The sequence below is a fragment of the Triticum urartu genome, chromosome 7A (genome assembly GCF_056163025.1).
Source record: "Triticum urartu cultivar PI428250 chromosome 7A, HENAU_Tu73, whole genome shotgun sequence".
NCBI lineage: Eukaryota > Viridiplantae > Streptophyta > Magnoliopsida > Poales > Poaceae > Triticum > Triticum urartu.
Genome location: NC_141879.1, coordinates 471823545 through 471843009, shown reverse-complemented (window position 1 = coordinate 471843009; position 19465 = coordinate 471823545). Strand labels below are relative to the sequence as shown.

Here is a 19465-nt window from a genome sequence, read left to right as displayed (position 1 = left end):
ACGATCTGGTCGTAAAATAATCTCAATCCCCCTAACCACCCAAAAAACAAAAAAAAACTTATTTCAAACATACATATGACATCAGTACTAAAAAAGCAGGATCAGTCAGGCCACTCACACAAACTGTGACACCAAATTTCAAAACCGCACACCGTATGAAATTACATTTCAGTTCACACAGCACTAAACCATAAGTGCACTAAAATGAGAATACAAAAACTATAAAGGCCTAACTTAGGTAAGTACAGATGAAAATAAAATAAGTACCGGTTTTGAGCAACAACTCCTAGGGCACTGAAAAATGTTTTGAGATAAACTAGTCTATAAGACTTCAGTGGAAAAACAATACTTAACATCCACACGGAAAAACATCACAAAAACATACGTCACCTAAACAGTCCAAAATGCCATCATCACAACCCCTGAGACATGCAAGTGGGATTTAGCAGGTCATAAGTACAGCTTGACAAGACTAGTCAGTGCAGCAGTAAAACCATTTGACTTGGATGGTTGCTTCTTCCAGGCCACCACCCGCGCCACCCACTCAGCAGTTGCCACAAGGGACTGCAAACGGGGACCCCCACGACCACCACACCCACGCCCCCGACGAACAGCCTCCCACACATCCTCGTCGATGCACTGCAAAATAACCCATTGTCTTCCATCGCTGCCTCATTGCCAGAAACCACCATTGCCACTTCAATCTCCACTGCACACAAACCACTAACTCTCTCTCCCAAGCCCACAGTCGCCGGAGGAAGGCGATGGCGGAGGAACCGTCCGCCAAGCGTCATCATGGCGAGCCATCGGACAAGAGCAGCAACCTCGTCGACGTTCACGTCCCCGGTGAGAAGCACGAGTACACGAGAACCCTCACAGGGGTTGAGCTTCACGGCAAAGAGACGTTGGAGATTGTCTGCACCAGCGAACCAGACAAGGCTGACAAGGTGATGAGCAGGCTCAGGATGAAGGGCAGCGGCTTGTATCCGAGCTTCATCGGAGTTGATGTGGAGTTCACAGCGATGATGAACCTCCACAGATGGCGGCAGTCCTGCAGTTGTGCGTCGAGGAACTCTGCTTGGTGTACCACATCGCAATAGCCACAATATGGTAACCCATACTACTATTCATTCATCTGTTGTACTAGTACTACTCACTAAAAACTTCATTAAACTAGTTTCCCAACTAGATGAACTACTATAGTTTGTGAAGTGGATGCACGAGTACATGTTTCTCAACTTACATGGATTTCTGAAATTGTGAAGTGGATTGTTTCACTAGATTAGCATCTGAAAAAATGTTTATAGAATTCTGAACTTGATGCACCAAATTAATTTCAGAACTTGATGTGCTAGCATAGATTCTGATCTTGATGCACTAGTATAGTTTATAGAATTGATGTATTAAAAGATGTTTGGTGAAGTGGTATAGGTCCATATCTTGATGCACATGTTTCTCAAATTAATTTCTGAACTTGATATAGAATTGATGCACAAAGATGTATCAAGCACTGGTATATGTCTTTTATTCAACAAAAAATAGAACTAAACTTGAATCAACCAGCACATATATCATTGAATCTGGTAAAATGATTCTTGAATTTGGTGAAGCATTTGGTGAAGCACTGAAGATAGCAAAAAAGAAAAATTACATGGTGTAGTTGAATTTAATTTCAGGACTTTGTGTACTAGTTTCTGGACTACATTCATCCATGACTTATACTATATAATCATCTACCTCATGGATTATCACTTTCAAAACCAAAAAGCAGAAGAATTAAATCTTGAAAAAAGAACACTAACCTTCAATATGTGTCTCCCCCCTTGCAGGCCCAAGCGCCTCAAACAGTTCTTGCAGGAGGAGAAATTGTACACATTTGTCGGTTTCAGCATTGGAGGTGACAAGCGGATGCTAGAAAAATCTGGTTTGGAGATCAACCCCAACAACTTCATCGACATGCAGCGTAAGTGGAAAGATCCACACACCACCAAATACTTCGACTCCTTGGCCGATGTTGCAGGCAGTGTCATTCACCCGTCCTACAAAGGCATGAAGAAGAAGATGGACAAGGGAGAACACAAACTGTGGGGGACCAGCCCGCTGCCAGACAACCTCATCACGTACACAGGAATAGATGTGTACGGCATGTACAAGTCATGGAAGACAATCGACAACATCGTGACAGGTTGGGATATTTCAAAAGAGTAGGAGGCTGACCCCTACTACCACTTCAACTTCGCGGGATGAAGATGCATGAAAGTCTGCATTCGTGTTGCTCGCACTTCTGCCTGTCCTTAATATTGTTGTTTCAGATTTGTAGTTTGCTTTCGTTATGTTGAACCAGCTACCTTATGTTATGTGTGTTAGGGTTTGAACAAGTTTTCCTATGTCTATCATGTACATCGTTTGCTTATGTCGTTCAACAAGTTTGGTAGCTTCCTATTTTGTTCATCAATCATTTGAAGTTGAAGTAGGTTGAAGTTGAAACTTGATGGCTGCCACGCAACACTAGTAATGCAGAAACAAAAATCACACATGGATATTTTCACAACAAAACAAAACAGTGGCGGACTAACTAAGGACAACAGCAAATAGTAGAATTGGACGCTCAGTACAGCTTAGACATTTACGGTAGTACTATCACACTAAGAAATCAGTTTTTAGTTTCAGAAGAACACTAAAAAGACTAAGTTTCAGCCGAGGACAACATTCACTACTAACAACATCGTGCTAATAGTAGTTAGAAATTTACTGAGTACTGCAACAGCAAAAGCAAAGAACAACCAGTACGTATTTCCTAGTCACTAGCATGCTAGGACTGAGAGTTCTAGTACACTTGAACAAACGGTACATTCATTCTACAAAATATAAAAAGGAACGGGAAGCTTCAGTTCACATTCCAAAAAACATTGACACACTAAAGAATAACAGTAATAGTACAACTGAAATGTCAGTACAACTTAGTCTATAAGGCAAGTACTATGATCATACCAAAACATTGCCTTGAGAAGAACCACAACCTAGAAAAAAGAAGGCCAAAGCTAAATCAAAAATATATCAGTTCAACCAAGGAGAAAAATCACAAGAAAGACAACAGAAGCATCAACCCACATTGACCAGTGAGGCACTAGCTTCAAACAACACAAGAAAATAAAACGATCAAAGTACCAACACAATTGAAATCTCAGTACAACTTAGTTTATTCGGTAAGTGCTATGATGATACCAATTAATGCCTTGAGAAAGAAGGACAAGAGTCAACCAAATAGATTACAGTTAAACCAAGGACAAAAATTAACAAAAAACAAACAACAAAAGCATCAGCCCACATTGACTAGTGAAGTCATTAGGAACTTTATACGTCTATCTGCTAAATGTAGCTAATTCAAACCAGTGCTTTAACTTTTACTATGAAGTTCAACTACTAAAATTCAAGAAGTTCAAACAAAAATTTGGCTCTCAAATTTTGCTAAATTTCTTATACTTAAATAAAATCTGGCTAGAGATCACGTAACGACTTGGTCATAAATAATTTCAATCCCAAAAAAAACTTCAGTTCTAATACATTATATGAAATAAGTTCTACATAACAAGGAAGCGTCACTCCACTCACGCTAGATCCACAAGTGCCATCGTGACACCAAATTTTAAAAGCCTTACGCTGAACGACATTACAATTCAGTACTAACATAACTATACTATAAGTACAAGAAAAGAGGGTATAGAAACTATAAAGGTCCAACCTAGGTTGGGACAGATGAAAATAAATGATAAATCTCACTTTTCCAGCAACAACTCGTAATGAACTTGGGAAAACGTGTTTTCAGTTCAACTAGTTTACAAGACTTCAGTACAAAAAATAGAACTTAAGCAGAACGAATTCCCAATGAAACATACACAAGTGATATATCACACAACTATCAAAAATCAAACACATCCAAACACTACAATCAAAGCCTATAATGCTTTCAAGAGATATATCACACAGCTATCCATTTCACTACGTGAATGATGACCATTTCTTCTATGCACCAGGAGCCAAAGGCTGAAACTCCTTGGGAAGCTCCGTCACCAGAAGCTGGTTATTCCAGTTGAACACAACTCTATACGGATCCTCAGTCTTCCAATCAACAATATGAGGCTGCAAAACAATAAAACAAATTATCAAAAATCATGACACATTAAAAAGAAGAATACACAATCAGCCAAACACAGAAAAATGAAAAGCTCAACTAGAACCCACATCATTATCTCGAATGTTCCCAACGATCTTTTCACCATCATAGGATCCTGCATACTTCAGAGTATAATGGCCACATTCATTCGCCCCTTGAAGTGGAACCTTCACAAACATTGGTTTCTTTGCAGAAAGCTCCCATTTGGGCTGCTTGCTCGCATTGTATTGAGCATCACCATACACAGCCTTCATTACTTGGACCATCCTGGAGATCTGTAAAAAAAGAAAAGAAACCACATATTTTCAGGTCTAAGAAAAAGCAGAAACAAAGATGTGGAAAAATTAATCCAGTACAGATAATAAATGCCACTCACAATCTTCTCACAGTCTTTATGATAGGTGTTCTTTGAAGGACGATGGTTCTTCGGATAAGGTAAAGAGTCAAGGATGTCGACGCTACTTCGGTACCAATTCATGATATATAAGGAAAAGTGGTTCACTTTCTTATCCTTTGGTAAAACCATAGGCTTGAATAGAGGCATCATGATCTAAAAACAGATGACCAAAAAAGAGATGTTAAATATTCAAAATAAAAACCAGCATGACAACAAACAAATAAAACCAAAAATCAGCTAGTAGATCTCACAAGGTCGGCACTAAGCAAGTCTTCATTATCTTTAACATAGCTCTTGAAATCTCTTGCTGCACTCTTCACATTAAACTCTTTATTTTCATCATCGTAAAACGTACAGTCAAGCACAACCTGCAAAAAAAGCCAAAAAAGAAATAGACAGGGGAAAAGGATAAACAAAGCAAAGTATTATCAAAACTCGTAAAACAATAGGCGGTCTTGTTTAAGAGAAACAAACGATCTGATTGGTTACCGTGATGAAATATGGACTCAGCAATACCCTTTTCCCAGACACAAAATCAACATTTCTATCGGGATCTTTCTTCCAATCATCAATGAGGAAGTCCATTACATCACCCTCCATCATTTTCCCAGGTGCAAAAACTTCCCAGATGTGTTTCCCAATGAAGCTGGTTACGCTATCATCGGGCTGAGGTATCATTGCGAATGTATTCCTGCAGCACGGACAAGAACAAAAAGCAGGGGAAGCAAGATAAGGCATTCATAGCAGTTCAAGTTGTATAAAAAGTAATAGTTCAGGTCACATTTATCTAGCAGTTACAAACAACAGAGGAAAAAGAAGAGGAAACATAATGAGAGATACTCACTCGACATACTTCTCACATGCTTCATCGCTAAGCAACATATTATACGACTTGCGAGCCTTCTCTAGGTGAGGGAATTTATGAGGGTGAAGCTGCTGCACAGGGGAGCAAAACTTTATAGGAGCTCTGGGTGCATGTTTCATGCTTGTAACATTGCCAGAATCTAAAGCAGGATCCTTCCTAGCACCACAAGCTCTACGGGCCACTATTCCAGCAAGTGGGGATAAACCCTTGGCAGCAGCAACGCTCCTGGTGACTCTTCCCATGCTAGCAATCTTGTCAAACGCATCATCATCGCTGTCTATCAATTCCACAATGGGATTCTTGGGTGTAGAGGGGCTCTCTGCACAAGCAGCCATAGAACCTTTCAGAGCTCCCAACCGCCCCTTAATAACACCAGACCTTGTCTTTTCTGGAGAACACCCCTGGCTAAGATCAATAGATACGCGCTCGAGCTCCGAGAACTGGCTGCCAAAGATCTTGTAGTCATGCTCATCAAGATCCATCCACTCACATGCAAAAAATAAAAAAAATAAAAGACCGCATCAAGGGTAAAGTTCAAATGCATAATTCATGACAGTACCAATCAAGAAGTACAAGCTGCAAAAAATTACAAAAGGACTTGCATTACGTACAGGGTTCGATGCCAAACAAACCACGAAAGTCAACATCAAACAGATCACTAAATGCGCAGGTATACAGGAAAGTCTTCCTAATGTCAAGAATGTCTTCATGGCTATAATCCAACATTTCAATCATTCCATCCTCCCGGCAATGATAGGTCTTCTAGCTTTGTAGCATAAAGAATCCACAATCATGCCTGTTAACAAAAGAAAATACAAAAGGGTACATCACAAATATGAAAATACAGGAACACCACCCTCCCAGCAACAAAAACAACTAACAAAAAATCATTAAAAACAGATACTCACGTGTTTTTCTGCTGCGGCAGCCGCACAAACTCGCAAGAGAAACCATCAATATGCACCGGTGAGAACGGTTTGGCCCTGTCTACGCTGGACTCCCTCCAAAGCTTCTTGATGTTATCTGTCATAGTCCTTAAGAATCTATCTGCATCACTCCAGGTTTCATCGCGCCGTGAATCAAGACACTCGAAATGACGGAACCTCAAATTCAGAACAATCAAGCACCAATGACCAGATACGTCGCTAGGCTTCATGGGAGCCGCAAATGACGGCGGATCAAAAGTAGGGAAAAGAAGCCGACAAAAATTGCAGAGGAAAAATGAATTTAACAAATCATAGTGAAACAAAAAATTCAGCCTCCAAACAATAAAATAAATAAGGAAATTGAAATTCAGAAGTACAAACAAAAATCAGATAATCATAAGTTCTAATTGAGTAAGCAAAACACTACAAAAAATAAATGCTACTCAAGTTTATATTGCAACAAACATATTAGTTCAATTTCCTTGCGACAATAAGTTCAACTTTCAAAAAAGAAGCACACATCATTCATAAGTTCAGGGGTAAAAGCAGGCTACTCAAGTTCACTCCCCCACCTTCCAAACTTGCAAGAAAACATGACAGTTCTAGTTCGCGAGTACAAAAAGTTCAAGTTTCACCTACTTGGTCAAAACCATCAGACCCTGATCTCGTGAACCAATTTAGCACATTGGAATCAATATTTCCATCATGGATCTTGGTCTGTTGTACAAAAAGAACAATATCAGTTAGAAAATTGGCAAAACAAGTTATCATTCTATCTACAAAGCAAATTACTGACCGTCACCCATCTGGGAACTATCAACTTGTCAGTGTCTCGGTACTTCTGACGTAGAGAATATAAAACAACGTCAGCACTATCTGAGTTGAGCATGCCAGTGGGGACAAACGCTTTAGCAATAGAACCAACACTGGCATCACATTCTTCATTTTGAAACATCGGCTTGTGACTGAAAACACAAAAAATTAGATGAATTAAAACTACCGCAACAACAAAAATAATCATATGAGAGAAATAAAAAGAGACAAAAATGGTACGGGCAAAATCCCAGACTAACCATTTTGTACGGTTCGTGCGCAACCTCATAACAACGAAGAAAAACATATCAACCTTAACAACATTACCACTTTCTCCTTGCATAAAAAGAAGAAAAATAATAAGTTCAAGCACTACAAGTGAACATGTCCAAAATGCAAAAATTGAGAAGTACGCCTCATTTACAAGTCCTTACCTGCACTATCAGCGTTTGACGACGACGGTAGTTCCAGTGATGAGACCAATATGCCTCCAGTTTTAGGGTTTGACGATGGGAGATCTTGAGAGGACACCAATATCGCTGCGCTTTCAGGGTCTATAGAAAGAAAATCCTGGGATGACACGAGTGCCTCCTACGTCAAGGGGCCAGAAGAAATGCACAGAAGTAAATCATCATCCTCGGATGGCACCTCCTCCACGCGAGAGGCATCTTCCAATACATCACCTTAATCAAGACCTCCAGGCGGGAAATTCTCTGGCGGGAAATCTTCACAATCAGAAACATTTTCATTTCCAGCAATACCAACACCAGACGATTTGGCATCAAGTATGCTGGCAGCACCAACAACCTCATCAACAACTTTGGTACCAACAGCGCGCCCACTACTCAATGGAACACCACGAGCATCATCTCCACCACTAAGGACAGCCTCACGCTCAACATCAGTCATTTGAAGAAATAAAAATTCAGAAAAAGTGAATAATATGAGCAAAATTAACAATAAAAAATAAGCTAGCAAGAGGTGCACAGAAAAACAAACCTTAGAAGCATTCACAACAACATCATTGATCTTGCTGCTGCTAACATTCAAAGGAACATCACCAACGGGCGAACAAGGCTCGTTGCCAACAACAGGACCCTGATTCATATGTAATGAAGCAAAAAAACAATGCTATTATTAGCAACAAATAAACACAAGGAATTAAACCACAGTAACAAAAAAGGTAGGTATCACCTGCAAACTCTTAACGGTGTGGGATAGAAAATGAACAAGCAAGGCACATTGGTTCGCATGAAAATTCAAGAAATATGTATAAACACAATAAAAATAAAAAAACCTTGCACTTATCAGTAGATGGATCATTAACTCCACTGTCAACAGCAGCCTCAACATTATGACTGGTCTCCTGCATGAAAAGAAAAATTAATAAACAAATGAAGATGAGGAAGTTCAACTACAATACTAACAGCAGAACAACATAGTAAAAACATACAAACACCAAGGACTGACTCACATCAACAACAGGGTGCTCCAAGCCAACATTGTTCGGATGGTGATCAGAAACATTAGCCTCAGTACCATCATCAGCCCTGCTGTCGGTGGCAGCAGCCTCATCCTACTCAATCTGCATGGAAGAAAAATTAATAAACAGATGAAGATGAGAAAGTTCAACTACAATACTGACAGCAGAACAACATAGTAAAAATTACAAACACCGAGGGCGCTCCAAGCCAACATCATTCGTTTCGTGATCAGAAACATTAACCTCGGTACCATCACCAGCCCTACTGTCAGTGGCAGCAGCCTCATCCTGCTCAATCTGCCTGATAACAACATCTGGACTTTCTTCATATGGCTTGCAGCGAGAGTCCTACATAGTTTTGAAACACTTCATGTTGTTCAACAGACGAACCGAGCTCTGATCAGCAGCATCGTCACGCATATCACCAATAAAAATGCTCTCCATCTCAATATAGTCCACTGCTTCCTTAGCGTTAAATTGATGATCTTCAGGAAGGATACCATTGATACAGCTCAGACGCTCAGCTGTCGTTGGGACCTTTGGCAGCTCAGAGCACACATTACTTAAAACATGCTCAGCGTGCTCCAACACAGAAACAACAACATCAATACCAAAATCCTGCCTCTATGAAGTATTAGCATTACTAGGGCCAGGGGGAATATAACCAGCACCCTCAACACCACGACCATCTCTCAACTCATCGTGCATAGATGAAAACTCGGGAACCTGAGACGACGGCATCTCCAGGACTGGCCGTTTATACACTCGGAAAAAAACAACCTCCTCTTGAGTTTTCCACTACAAACAAGCGGAAAAAAGAGTTAATTAATCAATGTAACACACAGGGAAAAATAAAACATGATATTAACATATTTAAATCAACAGCACTATCAATCTTTAACCATCAGTGCCAATTTGTTAGTATTTACCGACAGGACAGTTGAACAAAGATATTCAGTTCAACCACACATGAAACAACAGTACTAAAAATCGTACCTAAACCTCACAAAGCTTAAGAAATGACAAAATCTGAACATGTAAATCTGCGGGACACATGTTCACTCCAGCAAAAATAGTTATACCTAAATAAAAAAAGGTCTGCAAGACACAAAAGAAATAAAACTCACCGGAAGCTTCCCAAACACCCAAGTCTTTGGATCTGCATTGCCTTTTTTTATCAAATTTGCATCAACCAGATCAGAAAGCTTGACAGGATCCACGAAACATATGCGGGGGACTCGCATGTCAGGCTCCGCAGTCTTGCCACGAATAAGGCAGTCAAGGTACATTAGTACATGCCCTATAGCACAGCCTATGATTGCCTTCCCAAGGGTAACACCATCTTGGTACCTGGCAACATCCCTTCTAAGATCATCAACCATCAGCTGACAATAATCCATATTAGCCATGTCCACAAAGACGAGACCCTCAAACATTGCTGCCTCTCTGGAAACACGCGGGGCAACATCAGGCAACACAACCTTCATAAACACAATAATGAAGAACACTTTCAGAGCAAGGTCATCTTTGCTAGGATCCTTAACTAGCACCTTGAGCTTATTCCTCAAATCCTTTGTCTTGATATCTTTGTTCCTGCTAATGTCAAGCTCCGATCTTAACTTCATCAGAGCATCGTCATATCCATCCTCTGACGGCCTTGGCGGAGAACGACCACCACGAGGGAACCCAAATAATTGTTGTATACCATCGCTAGTGATGTGAAGCTTCTTATTAACCTCACCCATGTCAAGAGTCATCATATCAGGATCTATCCTCAGGTACAAAACTCCCATCAGAGGGCGGGAAATGTTAGACTTCACCCTCCAATTGAAGATAGAACCAAAACCAGTTGCACGAACCCTAGCCACATGCCGACTCTCAAGCAATTTAGCACAAGCTTCAACCTCTCCCAACGAACATCGCACAGTCAAGTTAAATTTCCGTTGGTCACCTTCATCCAAGGCAACTTTTCCGGCATTGCCTCCCACCGGCTTGACCGGACTCATAACGCTAACAGGATGTAATTGAAAATAAAGAAGACACACATTAAATAAATGAATATAGAAAACAAAACAAGCATATAAAGGCAAGTAGAAAAAAGAAAAGATTGCACAAGTTCAACCCTTGAAACAACATCAGTACCACCCTCGATTGATGCAAACAATGACCAGCCTCGCCTGGCCAGCATACCAGCCCAGACACAATTAAATCATTGCAAGTACAACTAGTTAGTCACATACAGTACAAAACACGTACCACTGCAAATTCATCTTGAGAATCAACTTTGATATCATCTTCTTCAGATACAACGTCTTCAGCTTCGACACGAGCACGCTTCTTCGCACCTTTGTTCACCTTCGCAGGATGAACTTTACGCTTATTATTTTCTTTCAACAAAGGGCGCTTTGGAGGAGGAGGTGAAGAAGGCTTCTTATTTGTGAAAACCCGTGGACTACGACGGACAGGGGAGCCACCAAGTTTGCTTGGACCAATCTTCACAGCAACACTATCCCCATCAGCTTTGCTATTACCAGGTTGGGAACCAGCTTTCACACGTGGGCTACGCCTCTGTGTTCCATCAGGATTTCGATCTGACATCTTCCTCTTCAAAACAACTTTCTTCTCCTTAACTTCATCACCAGTAAACACTTGCGTCAAACGAGTTTGCATCACATTTGTCTTCACAGGCATGTCACTTCCATGAGATCCAGCATCAACAGTTGAAAAGGCCACGTCGCCACTTTCATCACCTACACCTTTAGGAGCTTGAGCAACATCCCGATCACTTCGTTGAACACATGCAGCCTTTTGACGCCGTTCCAACTCCTTTCTCCTTTTGAAATCACACTTCTTCTTTCTTATCCTTTCATCCTCGAGCTGTAAGTGCATAGGAACATCCTCAGCCTGAGTAATAGGCTCAGTGCCATCAACACTCTGTGACTGAGTAACAGACAACTGCAAGCTGCCATCAACATCATCAACGTTAAGAGAATACATTCCATCATTAATATCTTTGACAACATCAACAATGTCCTCGGGAGCACCATGGCTGTCATTAACTGCATAAACCAACAAACATAAGCACACACATATAAAATCAAAACACAATTAACATTGCAGAGACAAGATAAATAAAGCACATAACATCAGACACAAAACAAAAGGAACAACTGATGTAGCTAAGCATATTTATGTATTCAAGGCCAATAAAAAAGAGCAAATATAATGGAAACACCAGCAACATCCGCAAGTTCTTCTAGCGGATTTGGTGTCTCAAAAATAACATACACAAGATCTTGAAAGTGTTCTGATTTTTCAGAATTAGGAGGCACCGGCACTCCAACATCTGCAACAACATCATAATTAGCAAAAAAGTACATGAACAAGGAATCAGTTCAACTATATGAACACTACAAGAGCACCCAATAAAACAATATGAACCCACCACTAGCACAACAAACTTCAGAATGAAAAATCTTTCAACATCATACCAGTTCTTCACTGACTACTACAACCTATTCAAATGCCAGTACAACAGTTCAAAACACAGATGGTGATCAGTACTACAAACTGTCTGCAGGACACATCAACCGCCAAAACGATACACACAACACAATCCAGGGCAAAATTAACAGCTATCAAAATACATACAAATTATAAAGTCGATACGACAACACCTATACAACCTAAAAACCAGATTTGTTAAAACATCATCCAAATTACAGGGAAAATCGCCTCCATTCAACTTGTCCGGACTGGATGATGTACCCATTGAGATCTACAGACCTAACGTCTGCCGAACCAGATCTGCAAGACACATGAACAAAAATTAGGGCTCTGACCTATTTCAGAAACGAAGCACGCCATACAAAGCAAAACTCTTACAAACAAACACAAAATCTGCCACAGAATCGAGTATCACCGTTGCCAACCGCTCGTTCAAGAGCAAAGGAACCCTAGCGAATCCAGACTGAGTTAGCAAGAGAGCAAGAGCTTAGAAATAGAGGGAAAATCTGTACATAAGAGGACGAAAGGGAAGTCAATCGCAGACCAAAAGGAGCAAACAGAGCACCCAGACCTCCACCCCTGGGGTTCAACCCGCCGGCCGACGCTCCCGTGGCGAAACAGGAGAAGCAACTTCTCTACGAGAAGAGGGGAACGAAGAAGGAATCGATTTGGAGAGGGGAGCAGAGCGGAACGGGGGAGAGCGGAGGTTAAAAGGTGAGTGGGAGAAAACCGACGGCTAAAGCCCAGAACCGTGGCGAAGCCCACTATATCTAGGCAGTTACCAAAGATAATTGCAAAAATTAAATACAATAAAAAAATTAATATAGAGGGAGAAAACAAACAGCTAAACTACAAATAATAACTCACAATAGTACAATAAAAATTATCAAAAAGTACAAATGCAATAATAATTCATAACGGTGCTGGTTTTTCCCCTAAAAATGAAGATAAGATAACGGGGGCAAATCATGTACTACTATGCCCCTCGGTGCGGTGCGGTGCAGTGCGGGGGCAAGTCATGTTACAGAGATGTGTCAGTACAACTATGCACCTCGGTGCGGTACAGTGCGGGGGCAAGTCCATACAAGGAAGATGTGTTAGTACAACTATACCCCTTGGTGCGGTGCGGGGGCAAGTCATGTTACAGACTCACCTCCGCATGTGACACCGTGGCACGCCGCGTCGTCGCCTGCTACAGCTCGTTCCTGGCTCGGCCTCGCCGGGATGGGGGAAGGGGTCCTGACCCCCTCCCCCCGGCTCGGCCTCGCGCTAACGCGGCAGTGCGCTCGTTTGATATGTGCAGTGCGGTTATTCTGTTCCCCCCACCCCACACGCACCCGCACACCCCTAAGATAGATAATGGGGGCAAGTCATGTTACGGACTCGCCTCCGCATGCGACGCCGTGGCATGCCGCGTCGTCGCCTACTACGGCTCGTTCCTGGCTCGACCTCACCGGGATGGGGGAGGGGGGGTCCCGACCCCCTCCCTCCCGGCTTGGCCTCGCGCTAACGCGGTAGTGCGCTCGTTTCACAGGCGCAATGCGGTTATTCTGTTCCCCCCACACGCACCCACACACCCCTAAAAAGATAGATAATGGGGCAAGTCCATACAAGGAAGATGTGTTAGCACAACTATGCACCGAGGGGCAGTGCGGTTATTCTATCCCTCCCCACACGCACCCACACACCCGTAAAGATAGATAATGGGGGCAAGTCATGTTACGGACTCGCCTCCGCATGTGACGTCGCGGCATGCCGCGTCGTCGCCTGCTACGGCTCGTTCCTAGCTCAGCCTCGCTGGGATGGGAGAGGGGGGTCCCTCCCCACGGCTCGGCCTCACGCTAACGCGGCAGTGCGCTCGTTTGATAGGCGCAATGTGGTTATTCTGTTCCCCCCCCACACGCACCCACACACCCCTAAGAAAGATAATGGGGCAAGTCCATACAAGGAAGATGTGTCAGTACAACTATGCACCGAGGGGTGATACGTCTCCAACGTATCTATAATTTTTGAGTGCTCCATGCTATATTATCTACTGTTTTGGACATTATTGGGCTTTATTATCCACTTTTATATTATTTTTGGGACTAACCTATTAACCGGAGGCCCAGCCCAGAATTGCTGTTTTTTGCCTGTTTTAGGGTTTCGAAGAAAAGGAATATCAAATGGAGTCCAAACGGAATGAAACCTTCGAGAACGTGATTTTCTCAACGAACAAGACCCAGGAGACTTGGACCCTACATCAAGACACAAAAGAGGAGGCCACGAGGTAGGGGGCGCGCCTACCTCCCCAAGGCGCGCCCTCCACCCTCGTGGGCCCCCTGTTGCTCCACCGACATACTCCTTCCTCCTATATATACCTACGTACCCCCAAACGATCAGATAAGGAGCCAAAAACCTAATTCCACCGCTGCAACTTTCTGTATCCACAAGATCCCATCTTGGGGCCTGTTCCGGAGCTCCGCCAGAAGGGGCATCGATCACGGAGGGCTTCTACATCAACACCATAGACCCTCCGATGAAGTGTGAGTAGTTCACCTCAGACCTACGGGTCCATAGTTATTAGCTAGATGGCTTCTTCTCTCTTTTTGGATCTCAATACAATGTTCTGCCCCTCTCTTGTGGAGATCTATTCGATGTAATCTTCTTTTTGCGGTGTGTTTGTTGAGACCGATGAATTGTGGGTTTATGATCAAGTCTATCTATGAACAACATTTGAATCTTCTCTGAATTCTTTTATGTATGATTGGTTATCTTTGCAAGTCTCTTCGAATTATCAGTTTGGTTTGGCCTACTAGATTGATCTTTCTTGCAATGGGAGAAGTGCTTAGCTTTGGGTTCAATCTTGCGGTGTCCTTTCCTAGTGATAGTAGGGGCAGCAAGGCACGTATTGTATTGTTTCCATCGAGGATAACAAGATGGGGTTTTCATCATATTCCATGAGTTTATCCCTCTACATCATGTCATCTTGCTTAAGGCGTTACTCTGTTTTCATTAACTTAATACTCTAGATGCATGCTGGATAGCGGTCGATGAGTGGAGTAATAGTAGTAGATTGTAGGATCGAAAGTATGTCTAGAGGGGGGGGGTGATTAGACTACTTGACCAAATAAAAATCTAGCCTTTTCCCAATTTTAGTTCTTGGCAGATTTTAGCAACTTTGGACAAGTCAAGCAATCTTAACATAATTCAAGCAAGCATGCAATGAGTATATGAGCAGCGGAAAGTAAAGCATGCAACTTGCAAGAATGTAAAGGGAAGGGTTTGGAGGATTCAAACGTAATTGGAGACACGGATGTTTTTGTCGTGGTTCCGATAGGTGGTGCTATCGTACATCCACGTTGATGGAGACTTCAACCCATGAAGGGTAACGGCTGCGCGAGTCCACGGAGGGCTCCACCCACGAAGGGTCCATGAAGAAGCAACCTTGTCTATCCCACCATGGCCATCGCCCACGAAGGACTTGCCTCACTAGCGGTAGATCTTCACGAAGTAGGCGATCTCCTTGCCCTTACAAACTCCTTGGTTCAACTCCACAATCTTGTCGGAGGCTCCCAAGTGACACCTAGCCAATCTAGGAGACACCACTCTCCAAGAAGTAACAAATGGTGTGTTGATGATGAACTCCTTGCTCTTGTGCTTCAAATGATAGTCTCCCCAACACTCAACTCTCTCTCACAGGATATGGATTTGGTGGAAAGAAGATTTGAGTGGAAAGCAACTTGGGGAAGGCTAGAGATCAAGATTCATATGGTGAGAATGGAATATCTTGGTCTCAACACAAGTGTAGGTGGTTCTCTCTCAGAAAAAGTAAGTTGGAAGTGTAGGTTTGTTCTGATGGCTCTCTCCCCGTATGAAGAGGAGGTGGATGGGTATTTATAGCCTCCACACAAAATCTAACCGTTACACACAACTTGCCAAACTCGGTGGGACCAAATTGGTAAACTCGGTCAGACTGATTCTGCAAATCTAGTGACCATTAGGGTTTTCGGTGGGACCGGCATGCAACTCGGTAGGACCGATATGATTAGGGTTAGGGCATAACGTAATCTCGGTGAGACCGATTACACAAACTCAGTGAGACCGATTTTGGTAATAAGCTAACCAGAGAGTTGGTCAGGTAAACTCGGTGGGACCGGTCGCTCATTTCGGTGAGACCGAAACGTTACGACGGGAAAACAAAGAGTCTACATTGCAATCTCGGTGGGACCGATCGCTCATCTCGGTGAGACCGAAATGTTACGAAGGGAAACAGAGAGATTACAACCCCATCTCGGTGAGACCGAGATCCCTATAAGTGAGATCGATTTGCCTAGGGTTTGTGGCAGTGGCTATGACATTTGAACTCGGTGGCGCCGGATAGAAAGAATCGGTGGGGCCGAGTCTGACTTTTGGTTTAGGTCATATGTGGATGTGAGAAAGTAGTTGAGGGCTTTGGATCATATCACTAAGCACTTTGAGCAAGATCCTCATTAAGCAACACCTCATCCCTCCTTGATAGTATTGGCTTTTCCTATAGACTCAATGTGACCTTGGATCACTAAAATAGAAAATGTAGAGTCTTGAACTTTTGAGCTTGAGCCAATCCTTTTGTCCTTAGTGTTTTGAGGGGTCCACTTTTCTCATCCATGCCATGCCAATCATTGAGCTTTCCTGAAATATTAGTCTTGAAATAGCATTAGCTCAATGAACTATATGTTGTTAGGAATTACCAAAACCACCTAGGGATAGTTGCACTTCCAATCTCCCCCTTTTTGGTAATTGATGACATCATATAGATCAAAGCTTCGACAAATGATAATAAGAGTGAAAAACATTGTCGCTTTGAGAAGTATGTGAAAAGCAAGAGCTCCCCCTAAATTTGTGCATAGTTTAAGATTTTCTTTGGACTACAAATGCACAAAGAGTTAGGATCATGGGTTACTCTTCCATGTCACATACATCTTGGTGGAGTGCTCAAAATGATAATAATTAAAATACATGCACTCATCACCAAGCAAAGTGAGTGATCATATGGAATATAAAAGGATAATGTCATCCAACAAGCATAAAGGTAGTATATGATCAAACACATGATCATCCAAGTATCACACACAAGCATAAAGTATCTCCACCGAGCAGATAATAAAGTTCAACCACCAAGGAGAAACGCAAGAGAGAACAAATGCAACACTCTCTCTAAGCAACACTCTCTCTCGAAGCCTATGATCTATACATTTTCTCCCCCTTTGGCAACAAGTTACCAAAAGGTTCATAAAAAATGCATAGTGCTAAATCGTCACTCATGCTTGGTCTTCAGGTGGTGGTGTAGACAGAACTCCAAGGACGAAGGTGTCAGTCGATGTAGATGGAGCTGGTGGAGTAGGTGCTGGAGCTGGTGGCACTGAAGCTGTAACTGGTGCAGATGAAGTTGCTCTGGTGTTTGTGACAGGCATAGCAGCAGACCTCTGACCTCTGGGCACTCTAGCAAAAGCATCAGTGGTTGTCTTGCCCTTCTTCTCCTGCACTTCCTCCTAAAGTTGCTCAACAACAGACTGTATCTCAGTGACCTTCACATGTAAGTCATAGAACTTCTGCTCCATGATCCTCTCCAAGCTCTCCTAGTTTTGAGTCAGGGTGACCAGTCCCTTCTCAATCCTCAGAGTGGAGGCAATTGTCGGTGTCAAAACCGGCGGATCTCGAGTAGGGGGTCCCGAACTGTGCGTCAAGGCCGGATGGTAACAGGAGACAAGGGACACGATGTTTTTACCCAGGTTCGGGCCCTCTCGATGGAGGTAATACCCTACTCCTGCTTGATTAATATTGATGATATGGGTAGTACAAGAGTAGATCTACCATGAGATCAAGGAGGCTAAAACCCTAGAAGCTAGCCTATGGTATGATTGTTGTATATGGAGTTGATGTCCTACGGACTACAACCCTCCGGTTTATATAGACACCGGATATGGTTAGGGTTACACAGAGTTGGTTACAATGGTAGGAGATCTTGAATATCCGCATCGCCAAGCTTGCCTTCCACGCCAAGGAAAGTCCCATCCGGACACGGGACGAAGTCTTCAATCTTGTATCTTCATAGTCCTGGAGTCCGGCTGAAGGTATAGTCCGGCTACCCGAACACCCCCTAATCCAGGACTCCCTCAGTAGCCCCTGAACCAGGCTTCAATGACGACGAGTCCGGCGCGCAGATTGTCTTCGGCATTGCAAGGCGGGTTCCTCCTCCAAGTCCTTCATAGAAGATTGTAAACACCAAGAGTAGTGTTCGGCTCTGCAAAATAAGTTTCCACATATTTCCATAGAGAGAATAATATTAACACAAATCAAATCTGCTGACGTATTCCGCAGTGGGTCATCACACTACGGCCAGGTCCTTTACTCGAATCGTTTTTACTTTTCCACCTCAGCATGTTTTGCGAGGCGGTTTCCTTGGCACGTCTTGTCAAAGCAGAGATCGTGTACCCCTTTTACGGGATTCTCATCAATACAGACGTGTGTAACCCAACCGCGCCATTTATCACGGCGCTTGGGAGGCAAGCGAGTTTTATTAGGCTGGTGGGGACGCACAACCGCATCCGCCCATATAAGGGGATAAGGATCCACCTTTTTACCCACGCCTTCTTCCTCCTTTGCCTATCCATCTCCTGCGCGCTCGAGCTCCAGCGCCCAAGCCCGCACTTCCCACCTCAACCTTCTCCAGCAATGTCTGGAGCGGGAGGCAAGTGGATGGTCTCCTCCGCTACGGAGGGCCAAGTCAAGAAGCGAAGGAAGGCCGGATACTTGTCTAAGGACATCGCGCACCGGCTTCCTGAAAAGGGGCAGCTTCTCCCCACCCCGAGGCCCCATGAGAGGGTAGTATTTCTTCCCCACTTCCTCCGCGGACTGGGTTTTCCACTCCACCCATTTGTCCAGGGGCTCATGTTCTACTACGGCCTGGATTTCCACGATCTGGCCCCGAACTTCATCCTCAACATCTCGGCGTTTATCGTCGTGTGCGAGGCTTTCCTCTGCATCCGCCCTCATTTCGGCCTCTGGCTCAAGACCTTCAACGTCAAGCCCAAGGTGGTGCGCGGCAGCCAGGCGGAGTGTGGAGGCGCCATGGCAGGCAAGATGGCCAACGTCCTATGGTTCGAGGGCTCTTTTGTGGAGACCCTAAAGGGGTGACAATCCGGGTGGTTTTACATCACCGAGCCACGCGATCCGAACTGGATCGCAGCCCCCGAGTTCTGATCCGGACCCCCCACGCGGCTTATGTCCTGGAAAGAGACGGGCCTGTCGTGGGGTGACGAAAAAGAGGTGACCGGAT

At 43.4% G+C, this 19465-nt stretch overlaps 1 protein-coding gene across 1 annotated transcript; it reads right to left on the bottom strand.

Annotated features, from left to right (window-relative positions):
• Positions 1–6340: 6340 nt before the first annotated feature.
• Positions 6341–7317, bottom strand: LOC147960002 (uncharacterized). Its single transcript, XM_087535823.1, has 3 exons — positions 7159–7317; positions 7001–7079; positions 6341–6633 (listed from the first exon to the last, which is right to left on the bottom strand). Exons 1-3 carry the CDS (start codon positions 7315–7317, stop codon positions 6341–6343), a joined length of 531 nt encoding a protein of 176 aa, XP_087391949.1.
• Positions 7318–19465: the final 12148 nt, after the last annotated feature.

Excerpts from the sequence above, each read along its gene's own strand:
- LOC147960002 (XM_087535823.1), bottom strand. The coding sequence starts at position 7,317 with ATGTTTCAAAATGAAGAATGTGATGCCAGTGTTGGTTCTATTGCTAAA. Across the intron at positions 7,080-7,158 it reads TAGTTCCCAGATGGGTGACG|ACCAAGATCCATGATGGAAA; the intron begins GTCAGTAATTTG and ends TTTGTACAACAG. Across the intron at positions 6,634-7,000 it reads GTCTGATGGTTTTGACCAAG|TTCTTTTCCCTACTTTTGAT; the intron begins TAGGTGAAACTT and ends ATTTTTGTCGGC.